The following is a 13,346-nucleotide window of genomic DNA, read 5'->3' on the forward strand; positions in this document are numbered from 1 at the left end:
AGAACTGTTTTTACAGCACAGAACAGTATTTGGCTACAGGAATTAAAATGGAGATAGAAAAGCATGAGCAGTAGTGAGCATTAGTTATGTTGTTCATAATGGGAAAGAGTGCATTCTGTTGCACTCTTTTAGGATGTTGGTGGTTTATGCATGAGTGAATGGGTCTTTTATGCTGTTAATAAATGTATATGAAGGTAGTCCCTGCTCCAGCGTTAAAAAGCTTTAGAAAAAAAAATACAAAAAAAAAAGTTGCATATTATTTCAAAGGGATTTTTCAACTCTACTCCAATCCTAATAGTTAGCAGAATCTCTAATCTGATAGGATGGATTTCATGTATTTCTTCCTTGTACTGCTGCTGAATACTAAGGCTACACTGAGTCAACAGGAGCTGATAAAGCTGCTGATGCAGAGAAGCTTGACTGAGAGTTCATCCCTTGTAGGTGAACTCTGGTCATCTGATGAGAAATGTAGCAGAAGACTCAGAAGGGGAGGGGAAACTTAATACATAAAAATGTGAATTCAGGCAAAAAAGGGCATTGATCCCACAACAACTACTAGCAACACTTTTTCCCAGTGAAACAGTTTTCTCAGCTGATCTTGTGATTTGTAGTTGATATTGAATTTAATGATCCTACATGAATTTTATTATCATAACTTTCTCACAGTACGTTCCCCAGACCAGGTGCCCTGGTGGTTTTAATTAACACTAGATACTGTAGCAAGTTTTGTTTCTAGTACTTCTACTGCAACTGAATCAATGGACTAAGGCAAATTGTACGAGGTACAACAAGGCCAAGCGCTGGGTCCTGTACTTGAGTCACAACGACCCCAGGAGTGCTACAGGCTTAGGGAAGTGTAGCTGGAAATCTGCCTAGTGGAAAAGGACCTGGAGGTTCTGGTTGACAGCAGCTGAACACGAGCCAACTGTGCCCAGGTGGCCAGGAGGGCCAATGGCGCCTGGCCTGTATCAGCAATAGTGTGGCAGCAGGACCAGGGCAGCGACTGTCCCCCTGTGCTGGGCACTGCTGAGGCCACACCACCAATCATTCAGTTTTGGGGCCCTCACTACAAGAAGGACATTGAAGGGCTGGAGAGTGTCCAGAGAAGGGCAGTGGAGCTGGGGAAGGGTCTGGAGCACAAGTCCTGTGAGGAGCAGCCAAGGGAGCTGGGGGTGTTTAGCTTGGGGAAAAGAGGCTTGGGGGAGACCTTACTGTTCTCTACAAAGCCCTGACAGGAGGGTGTGGACAGGTGCGGGTCGGTCTCTTCTCCCAGGTAACAAATGATAGGACAAGAGGAAATGGCCTCAAGTCATGCTAGAAGATGTTTAGATTGGGTTTTAGGAAAAATTTCTTCGCCAAAACGATTGTCAAGCACTAGGGCAGGCTGCCCAGGGAGGTGGTGGAATCACTATCCCTAGAAGAATTTAAAAGACCTTAAAGGTCTTTTCAAACCTAAATGATTCTATGATTCTACCATGGAATATGAGACTTTATTCAAGCCTCACTGAAGCTGGTAGAAATGTTCCTATTGGCTTATGTGGACTTTGGATCAAATCCACTGGAAAAAAAAATGTATTACAGGAAATGAGCGACAGTAACAAATTTCAAGGGCTTAAATTACAGGTTTGACAACCTTTAATTACAACTAATTTCAATTGATAGTGAACTGCACATGAAATTTATCATGAAGATTACTTAGGCAAGCTAAAGTGATAAAGATGAGTGCTTCATTTTAAACTGGAATTGTTTATTATCCATCAATATATTTCTATGACTGGTTCAAAGGGGGCAAGAGGAAAGATGCTGACTTGTAAATATTCTAAGCAAAACTCAGATAATGGTAGGAGAAAAGGCTCTGAGGAACAAGCAGAAACACACTGGCTGGTAAAGTACAAGATTCTGTAATACTCAGTTCTGCTTCCACCAGGGAAGAGACAGCAGACCAGCCTAAGATTTCCACCTACAGTCTTTTTCAGCATTGTACATCTGCAGCAATCAATTAATTTCATTTGAACAATCAACGTTACACCTGGTACTGTCTGGAGCTTAAGAGAGTCAGTTGGGTGACAAGATAATGTTGCCTTCCCTAAACTGCTTTTTGACTTTTGAAATCCTATCAACATCACAGTCATCTTTTGCAAAGCCCTCAAAGACTTGGAGCTGGTATCCAGTGCTCTTCTCAAATCCTTACTGCAGTGACAATATTCATGTGGCCCCCTCAGCTGCCTTTGACACACATGGATATTTTAAGAGATCAAACTCAAATCCACTCTTACAAGTACAAATCAAGACTTGCCTCTAAGACATTTACACAGAGGACAGGAAAAGCCCGCAGAGCTCCATGTGAAGTAATACATATTTTGAAAAGGGAGGTAACCTTTGACACCATCTATGGAATAGAACTACTTATCTGTAGGATTGCTTTGCTAGTTCCTGATACAGGCTTAGATGACAATTGAGGGCAGTACAGGAACTCTTTAAAGAAAATAATGATCCTCGACCTTTGTGTGTCATTGGTTAAATTTGTCTGGCAGATATTGGAATTTTAGATTATTTTTTGATAGAAATACAAAATAACCCTGTAAGATTCTATTTTTACACCTGGTAATAATGTTTAGCATCAGCTGCCAAGAAGTGCAGATAAAAAAGTCTGGAAATTTTGAAAGATCTTTTGCAAGGCTATTATTGCTGATGGAGTAAATAGAGGAAAACAAAATAGATGCAGCCTCAAACTGTAGAAACCTGGGCTGATTCAGCTGTTCTTCCCTCAGAAGTTCAGATCTTAATGGGTACTGAAAGTGATGTGTGGTTGTTAGGACACTAAGTTATTAGTGCACCATTAGCTGTGACTAATGAGAAATCAAGGGTGTAGCCTCTGACACAGGAGTCATTACAGAAGACTGAGATGATGACATCTTAGGCCTATTACTAATACAGATCTTTCTTATCAGGGATAAACTAATGGAAGCTAAGGATAATAATTCTCTTTAAAGAGAAAAGACATCTCAATCTTATGGTGTGCTCCAATGATTAGGTGTGTTCAAACACAGGGAAGGCAGTAACTTTTTAGCACTTGAGTTACAACTGAGTTACCTGGAAAATGTGTTTCTTCTCTTATTCTGCCATTCCCAAGGTTGTATGAGTGCAGCAGCCTTTGAAACAAATGCATATATCTCATTTTGTGGATGTTTTTGTTTTGGTTTATTTTTTTTAACTATGTCGTCTTGCTTGTCCATTTTTATTGTTCTCTGTCTTTCATGATTTCTTCTTTAGGTGAATAGTTATGCCACAAAATTAAAGAATGGGTAGGTTGTGGGGATAACAAGTGATTCATGAAGCCCTTCACTAGACCCATGATATTATTTTAAAATTACATGGGTGGAGGTGGCAAAACAGGTGCTTGGTTTGGAGTCTTCTGGAAAGCAGTTTCCCATAACCTAGGGAAGCATGGATAATCCATGGCTTGGATACCACCTTTAATACTGACACTGCTTCAAAATTAGTTCTCAGATATCCTGCCACAACAGGTCAAATACACAAAAGCAGAAGTGCATGGTAAAAGTGGGGAGAACTTTTGGCAAGCTGAACGAGAGGAAACACTGGGGAAGGAGAATCAGAGCAAGAGGTAGAGAGCAGGGGGAATTATTACCAGGACCAGTTCTCCTGTAAGCGTCCTTCACACTGCTCTTGTCTCATGGAAAGTGAGAAACTCCTTTTGTTTTGGTTTGTTGGTGTTTTCAGATGAACCACGGGTAAACACAACACGGTGAAAAGAGCACACTTTGATCATTTGAGAATGCTAAACTTTCTCTCATACTAATTGTTCTAATTTTCAATTTAAATCCAAGTTCTGAATTTCACATATAACAATACTTTTATCCTTCAGTTGCTCTGAAACACTGAAGCAGATAATCTCTTAAAGCATGGAAGCATAAGCATTTTTTCCCTCTTTGCAAGAGGTGAAAGAAGTCTAGAGAATCAATAAATAAAAAGTGCTAACTGTCCTATCTATTTTGACACATAGACTCTCTCTTTTATCCCTGGATGACTCAAAAGAATGAAGTGGAATAAATCTGCATGGAAGAAAAAATGATTTTTTTTTTGCATTCTTCCCTAGGACTAATGTCAATAAAAAATACACTGAGAATAATTATTTTAAAAAATTCAAGTCTGCCTCCTACACAGCCAAAAAGAAAGGCATCTACTTTCCACTCCCCCATCCCATTCTCCAGTGCTCTGACTTCAGCAGCAGCACTTTTCCTGGGCTCCTCCTCTTCTTTGTTTAGTTTAAATATAGGTCTTAATTTCACCAGCTTTAGACTGTAGCCTGTTCTCATTTAGTCATACATGTCCATTTTATTATACCTTATCTCTTCTAAGCAGCCCCTGAACTTTACAGATGCTGCTAGAAAACCCCATCTAGAAAGTTTTTCATTTAGTTTTGATGTATATAAAGAAAAGGACCACTGGTTTTGTCTGCCCAGTAACTTCCATTATTCAGAACTTTCTCTACTTTAGACAATGCTTTGTAATTTTTTTCTTTTTCCTCAAGTGGCTGAGATTCAGGATATACCTTTGGCTCAGATCACATAGAAAAGATGTCCCCTCCTAAAATCTTAGCACTTTAGCCTCATTCCTTACGTAAACTGTACCCTTAGGGGATGGCTTGTGCCACTCCTACCTTCTGTGAGTTTACCAAACAAAACAAATTGTGCCAACAAAAAGATGTAATATGCCTTGATTCCTTTTTTCAGGGGAGATAGCAGGATGGTTTGTTGGCAATATGTTTAAAAAGGAAAAGCACAGCCCTTGCTGATACAGTAGAATTTCATCAAAATAATGAGCGTAATCTGGTTACCTCCTTCAAAAAGACATGAATTCACATGCTGAAGAGAAGAGCTAAGGAGATAATGAGAAGGGTAAAGAGCCTGGATAGGCTCATAGGCTACATCTAGAGTGAGGAAGGTCACAAATTCCTGGCTTGTTTACCCTTGAGAATAAATAAGGATGAGAAGAGACACTGCTCAATTTGGGACACTGTTAAATGAAGAGAGAAAAAGGAGAGAGGAAGAAAAACGACTATTTATTCTGACTGACAATGTTAACATTCAAGGAATAGGGCACAAAGTAGTTTTGCTGTGGAGTAACACTGAGATCATATCCAAGCTGTAAATTGGCTGGCAGCAATAGAGCAAAGAAAGTAAAGGGAAAAGTGAAGAGATTAATGTATTGATTTCCACATTGCTCTTGAAGGAAAGGTAACCAATTACTCCATTTACTGAAAGGAACGAAAAAGCTTGGGAAGAGCAAACATCAACAGACCCTTTTTATACACTCATCTTCAAAGACTTATGGAAATACTCAGAACTCAGAAGCCACTGAAATAGGAAAACAATTCCCACTCATTTGAGCATGCTTTGAGAAACTTTGAAAGTTAAAAAATAAAAGTTATGCATTAAACTTCTTAAAACTTTCCCAAGCTAGAGTTCAGCAATTAAAAAAAAATTAAAATGATGGGACTCTTGATCACTTCCTGCACTTCAGCGACTGAGCTTTAGGCAAAGTAGACATGCTAAGATTTTTAGAGTGGCATTTAGAGGCTATGAAAAATCATAACAAGTCAACTCCATATTTTAATCTCTTACTGGCATACAAAGCAATCTGAATTTCATTCTACAGCAACCTTCTATCTTTAAATTTGAAGAATTTGCTGATCTTTTAAAAAATAATGATGTCTTACTCTTTCATTTAACAAATCCAAAAAGCCTAATGTCCAGTGTCGTTCTTACCCTCTTCTGAAAATTCCTATAAGTGGTAGCAGACAGGCAAGATAGCACATTTTGATAGAAATTTGAGATTTCTGCCACTGAAAGATGGCACCACAGTGCCAAGCATGATCTCATCTCTCCTGTCACACACCAATCCATGCTACTAATATTTTATAAATCCTCAGGGTCTCAAGTGAAGGTGATATGTACATGAATGCAATAAAAATAAAAGCATTCATCATATAGCCTTTCCCTGCAAGAGTCTGAAGAAGAATAAAGAGAATTCTTTCTCACCAATCTGAACCATCTGAGCAATGTAATTTCTAGACACAAAACCTAATACCACTTTCTATATAATACAGCCCTTTCTATTGTTTTTCATGCTGCACCACTCTTAACAGACCATGAAGTCATGCCAGGCTGATTCATGTCATAAAAACTTCCCAGTGCACATTGAAATGCATCATACAGTCACACCACACTTAAATGCCCATAGACTGCATTTAATTAATAGGAAATCCAGAAAATTCATGGCAGGTGTCTTATCTGTTTGTCTCTTCACTACCATGATAGGGAAGTTAAGTTTTTGTAACTTGGTCTCCCTTTACTCCTTTAGCTAATTTCAAATATTTGACTTCTACCCTGGTGGTAAAAGTATCCAGGTATCTGGCTGCAAGACTCTTCTTTTTGGGAAGATTAACCACAGCACATGACAACAAAGTAAGTAAACTTGCCTTACTGCAAAGCAACTGACATGCAAAGAAATGTATTTTCACTTGGACTTAATTGAAATAAATTTGCAGTACTCTGTCATCATTTTTGTATTATTAATAAAGAAGTAACTGGGACATCAGACAGATCTTCATAGATCTTCACAGATCTTCCATTTGAAGGCCCTCCATCTCAAAGCAGTGCAGCAACTGCCTTTGAAAAGAGGGTCAGAGTTACTGAAAATTTTGGGCTTTTCCCAACTATTGTGCTTCTTTCAGCAGCTACAATCCTGCCCGAATTGCCATGAGAAATACAGCAGAATGCAAAAATGAGAAAATTCTAACTTGCTCATCCGGAAAATCCATTTAATGAGTGAAATAACTGTAGAAGTGGTCTAAATAGGGATAAATACCTTGTTTTCTAAACCCATCTGTTGTAAATCCTGTCAGAAATCTTTTCAAAAGGTTATAAATAATCTATTTTAGAAACAGGCAACACATTTATTCCTAGCAGCAAATTCAAACATGATGAGTAATCTGGCACAGAGCTTTTAAATTCACCAGCTGCCACCCACCTCGGGCAGCACCATACCTCATTTTATCTGTGTAGTATGAACCATTTGCTAATAACTGCTTGATGGTCATTGGTAATTCCCAATCCTAAATTTTCCACTCAAGCTGAAATTTAAAAAAAATACCACACCTAACAGAAGTATTTGAAACAGCCAAAAACTGACTAGAAAATGAAAATTATTCTGTTTGCAACAAGAAATACAAATCTGGACCATTAAAATATATTTCTCTATTCTTCAATGGAAGAAAAAATTGTTTGGTCTTGTTTAAAACCTAGTAAAGACAAAACATGTCTGCTTTAAATTGGACACAGGGATGGAAGATAGAAGTACCCAGATAATTCTCTGGTGTCATGAAAGAATACAAACTTTTAAGCGCTCCCCTGCACTTTAACATATACATAAATATAAAAATATACTTCTGTTAAAATGCCATCCTCCTAGAAAGCTGTGAGCTTAACTACATGAAGTAGTGTTTGCTTTAGCTTCCTTTAGGTAAGGAGAGGTATTTTTGCTCTGCATTCCAGTTAACTTCCTAGACAAAAAAATGCTACAAGATTTGACTCACCATTCTTGTTAAATGACAATTTTAACAGAAGATCACTTGGGTTTCTTGGTAGAGAGGGAAGTTACTTTGGTTTGTCTTACCAGACTTTAGGTAAGGATGGGTAGCCACCTTCTTTGCCTACTCTTGAGTGAAATAATTATGAACTGCAAAAATTAGTTTTTATTTCAGCTACTTAAGCAAAAAAGCCAATACAGGTACACACTATCGCTGTCTTTTTGATAGGTACAGGATCAGATAGAAGTGACTGACAGACTCTGATCTGCTTTTACACAGCAATCACTACATACACTTGTATGGGAGTTCTATATGTCAAATATCTTCAGGGTTAGCCTTATTTACTCAGCAATCTTTCCACAAGTCACAAAGATAATCACTAAATTAAATAATTTGATAAAGACCAGATGCCCCTACAGTACTTAGCTCAAGATCAACCACTCTAAATTCAGTTTCCTGAATAAATTATGTAAAAGAAGAAATTTCTTTGTCACAGATGTTCTCTTTCAACAAAATAAAATAGCCTAGGCAGGGAATATGTGAATTGACCACAGCATGATCACACAATCATATACCTGGACATAAAGTAACTTGAGACCAAGACCTGCTGTACAAGCTTTAGAGATGGAATCAGGGATCACTCGATGGCCTGAAAAATCTTAAAAAAGAATCAGTGCTGTGAAATGAGACACCATCAACCCTCTGAAACCTATCATTTTCTTGTGAATCTCCAGCCATTTATTTTATGTCGTTCTCACAGAGCTTGAAACAGTCTCTACTTGATGATTCTTTTTCTTGCCTGTCGTTTAAGAGTCAGCAAAGTGAAAAAAAAAAAAATCTACAAGTAAAATACTTTTAATCTTGTGGCATTTCTTAGTGAATGAAGAAGCACTCTAAATTCACACTACGTTTCCTAAGCAAAGGAAAATTTTCTCCCGAGTTTACTGCAGTTTTATGCTTCTGCAGCTCCTGGGAACGAATTACTCGAGAACCTGCTTAATGCCATAGTAATACAGTAGTGATTTCAGTTTAAAGCTTGCTATCAAAATCCCAGAAGGAGAAGAGTAAATTTCTATTCTGCACAGGGAATTCTCCAGGTGTGTATAAGCCATGCTGAGACTGCAGAGGTATTTGGCTTGGCTCCATGGATGCTAGTTCAAGCAAGTTAATAAGATGGGATCCCCCTAGTTCTGGAAACAGAGGCCTTACCTGGATTTTACCTTTAAATTACTCCAATCTTTCTTCCTCCAAACTTAGAACAGTGAAGAAACAAGATGAATTCAAACTCACAAACTTTAGTCAAACACATATCTAACAAAAGTTCTGACTAAGTAAATAAAGACCAAACTCCTCAGCAATCTCCATAAACACCAGTACTGACTTTCTACACTAATCCAAAAAAATCAGAGTAATCATATTATTATTCTAAAAGATACATTTAAATACAAACTACAAATATCAGAGGAGCAATGCAGCTCATTAAACTAAATCCATGTAGGCACAGAGTAAATATTCATGAAAGAAGATTGAATCATATGTTCTGGATATTTCTGAACACCAGAAGTGAATTTCAGCTACCGACAGTTGCAAACTTTCCATTATCCTCAGTAAGATTTTTATGCATTTACAGAAATTCAAAGGCACAGGAAATAATAAAATTTTCAGTGTGGGAATTAAAAAACCTCGAGGTTGTTTTCCTCGGGACTTGTTATTCAAAACAGTCTGCATCCTATACAGTGCATTCCAAACTGCACTCCAAGATGACCCAAGGGCAACAACCAGTGATGAACTTCATTAGCAAGCACAGAAATCTACTCCATCCCCTCTTCAATTTCAGGACTTCTTCCTTTCAGAACTCTTTGAACGATACAAGAAAGACAGGACATGCAAAGCTTTTACTGCTGTGCAGGAAAAGCAGGATGAGCTGATCGTTTAGGGCCTGGTAGAAGCTCACCAAAGCCAACACAATCCTTTCTGCTGATTTCAATGGCTTTTACACCAGGCCAATAAACAGAGCAATAAAAACATCTAAATGAGTGGTTTTGGCTCGGTATCACCACACCCACCCCGTTTCAGCGATTGGTACTTGTTAGGGATTCGGCAAATGCGCTTGTACATGACACAGCAGGAAATAGAACGTTTGGAAATAGCACTTTGTCAGACAAAACCGCTTGCCTGGTGTTAGACAGTTACAACTATTAAGCGCTGGCTGCTTATTCCAGCCAGTGAAATGGTGTTGCAAATGAAAGATGAAGCATTGCATGAAGCCATGCTAAAATGGATAGAAGGATGGTTACTTACCAACGGGGCGAGCTGTTGACATTACAATGGTGTAGTGAGAACATAAAAAGGAAATTAAAAAAAGAAAAGAATATCTGTCAGAATGCATGACGTGTAATGTTACTTTCCACTATGGATACTACCATGGTAGCCAACCCCTCAAATGGCAGCCTAAGTCAAATGTTCACTGCTGTTATTGTTTAGTCACGTGCCACTATCATCCCATTTACTTGAGCATAGCATCTGAACAAGCTGACTGGAACCATTCTCTGAGAAACATTTTTATTATCTTCGCATACCATCACCAAGTATCATTGTTAATGCCTGATAAAAGAAAAATTGCATTGCATTAGCACAAACTTTTAGATCTCAATGAACACATCAATTTAAGCCTCACACTGCCTAATGTCATGCAAGGCATTTGTTTTCTGAGTCAAATACCAATTGAATTTTAAGCATGACCAGTCAGTACAGCAGTAAGGGCTACAGAAAGCCCAGGATGGTTTTTCTCTTTCAATCATGGGCATGAAAGCTTACAGCAAAGTGCTTTTTCCTCACTGACAGTGCTGATGAAAATATAACAAATGGGCTGAAATGGCCACAGGGACTTCAACCCAGAACCTCCCAAATCACTGCTTAGATAACTTCTACTTCCTAAAAAGTTGCTGTTAAATGATTGACAGGTTAATTCTGTTTCAGGCTGATAGAGAGATTGAAAGTTGCCGCTGCAACAAGTGATTTTTTGGTTACAGCAACAGCCCTTCATTATATTTGTGCCAGGGAAGAGGGCTGTCAGTCCCTCTGCTAATAAAATAGAGACATCTCTTTCAGAAGACTTGAAATTTGGACATAAAATTGACTCCAGCCTGCATCTGTGTAGGCAAAGCTTCCCTTATTTTATTAGCAGCAATAGTAACACATTTCTGAGCAAAACCACAGTTTTTTGTTTTTTTTTTTTAAGGAGATTACCAGCCCTGTGTGCTTATGTGCAGGCTAGGGTCAAGTGTAAGACATGCAAATTCAGGGGTAACAGAGCTTGCAAGGGCCTTCTTAGTTCTCAACCTTTCTGTGGCTCTGTCCCCATTTCATTTAACTGTAGCCTGCTGCCATTCTCACCCATCATCTATTGGAACACTTTTTGGCTTCCAGTATAATGGACATATTCCTTCTTCTGCAGAAAGATGAGGTGTAAGAGTGATATGCATCTTTCCAAGAGAGAGCATGGAGTCTGGGTCACAGAACTCAGATTCTGCTGTTGTTTGTGACAGTGTAATGCAACTTCCCTGACTGCATCCCCATCCTCTGGTTTAAGAAGATAGAGCAGTGAATGAGGGAGCTAAAGATTACATGGTTGCTGTCAGGTATGCAGATGGAACTACGTGACACCTGCAAGGTCCAAGGCATGCTCAAGGTAAATTTTGATATGCTAAGTGGTTTTGCTCCTTTTCATGACATGGTAAAACCAGTGTCAGACAACACTGTTAATTAAGAATTCAGAATTAAGGCTTTCTTTAATTAAAAAGTCCATTGTCCATCATACCTTTAAAATCAGTGGGAGATTTCCCAGTCCTTTGTTTTCACAAAATTCAGAGTTACAGCTCTCTACAATGAATTTCTTGGTTTTTCTCATTTTCTGTCATATCATGAACATGAAATATGTTTCTAATATCACAGCTTCGAGTTGAATAAACATTATGTATTTGACTGTAAATGACAAACCCAGGGGGAAAAATACACAAGATAATGAAAACATGCTTTTACTGGGGGAAAATTGATTAAATTACATATTTCCTTGAGTTTTTTTCCCTTTAATTCCATTGGTTTCAAGCTTCGGTGATTTCAAAGGATATTTTTTCCTGGGTTCTAGCTATTGTTTACATGACAAGTCAGGGTAGCAAATCTGAAATTTGGAGTAATGCTCCAGTAATGTATACAGTGGACACTGTTCTAGGAGTGTTTAAAGGCCAGGGAATTGGTTACCAGAATTACTGGATACTGTGACCCTGCCTGTGACAAAGGGTGAGACTGTTTCTGGGAGTTCGCTGTGGTGACTAATTTCCCCATGTTACAAAAGGGAAGAACAACCTCTTACACACCTATTTCTTCACCTTAAAATGGGAAGAGCCATATTGTCACTTACAGTCTAAAGTGAACACTGAGGTAATATTTCAACAGACAGATTATAACAATGCTCTCTTTTCTTTGTTACATACTAACATCTCTCCCCCTACAAAGCCACTCAGTGGCTTTTTTTTTTTCCCTTTGAATTCAGCAAATTAACCTGAACTGTGTCCATGCATTAAATGGATGGAAATGGAAGCTGGCCTCTTGGGTCAGTTGACCCCCGTTCTAATAAAGCAATCCATTGAGACATTTGATTTAATGTGTATGAAAAGAGGAGGACAGATAAAGCTAAAAATGTTTTTATTAACCTTTCACAGCTCTACTGAAAACCGTCAGCATGCACCACTAAACTGTGAAATAGTGTCTGCATGATATCCATTGTGCCAAATTGCTGCTTATCTTTTGGAATGAAGTAATAACTATTACATTCTATTTACTCATATAGAAATATTAGCTTACAAACTTTTTCTCTCCCCGTAATCTTTAGCATGTCTACATCTACTGTCATGAAAGATATTTTGGCAACTCGTTATTGCGCCAGCCTTAAAACCTCCTTACCAAATCGAAGAGCAGCACATAAACCGTGAGTGGATACTAGAGACCACAAATATTTTAGGAGAGAATACATTAGTCTTTACCTTGTAATACTTGCAAAATTTAATTAGGATTTTTTCTTTCCTTTGGCTGTGGTTTATTTTTTGGATAAAGGGTAGTGGTAGAGAGTTTAATTATGGCAGAGCTAATCACATAATAATATTATCTGTATTATGTTTGTCATTCATAAATATAGTTACTCTACTCCTTATACTTCTTAGAGAAAGAAACGTGACTAATAGCCTGAACTGATGGCTCCCATATTAATGTCTATGCCCATGGTTATGTAGTGCTTGCTTATGCATATATATGCATCTGCTCTTCAATAAAAACACACTGGGACAGGACTTTAACCACAGGGAGATCCTGTCCCACTGAAATCAATTAAAATTTTGCCTGAGATATCAACAGGACCAGGATTTCCCCTACGCTGTGAATCAGTGCAGCAGCCACCATTGCAAAGGGTGTGTGGGACCCAAACAACGGCAGCGAAGGATGTGGCCCATCTCATCAGAAGGCAATTATCCGTGTGGGACACGGGCCCTGCCTCCGCAGGAACACTCACCTCGCACAGTGAGCGTAGCAGAGGCTTCCACTTTTCCAACTCGATTCTCAGCAATGCAGGTGTAGGTTCCTTCATCTGTGCTCATGGCTTTCTTAATGCGCAGCGTGTAGTCGTCTTTGATGTCATACCTGTGTCACAGCAAAACAATGAAAACTCTTTTGGTGGGCAACA

The 13,346-nt window shown here is 38.6% G+C and overlaps 1 protein-coding gene across 12 annotated transcripts in view; it reads right to left on the reverse strand.

The window, feature by feature from the left end:
• ROBO2 (roundabout guidance receptor 2) overlaps positions 1 to 13,346 on the reverse strand; it is a 1,061,828-nt gene that overhangs the window by 108,023 nt on the left and 940,459 nt on the right. For all 12 annotated transcript variants that reach the window (XM_048289014.1, XM_048289042.1, XM_048289061.1 and 9 more), the window contains 2 exons: positions 13,176 to 13,303; positions 9,914 to 9,925 (listed from right to left, as the gene is read on the reverse strand). In XM_048289014.1, the coding sequence (XP_048144971.1) occupies positions 9,914 to 9,925; positions 13,176 to 13,303 (140 nt within the window). The remainder of the gene's footprint in view (positions 1 to 9,913; positions 9,926 to 13,175; positions 13,304 to 13,346) is intronic.

The sequence above is a fragment of the Corvus hawaiiensis genome, chromosome 2 (assembly GCF_020740725.1).
Source record: "Corvus hawaiiensis isolate bCorHaw1 chromosome 2, bCorHaw1.pri.cur, whole genome shotgun sequence".
Lineage (NCBI taxonomy): Eukaryota > Metazoa > Chordata > Aves > Passeriformes > Corvidae > Corvus > Corvus hawaiiensis.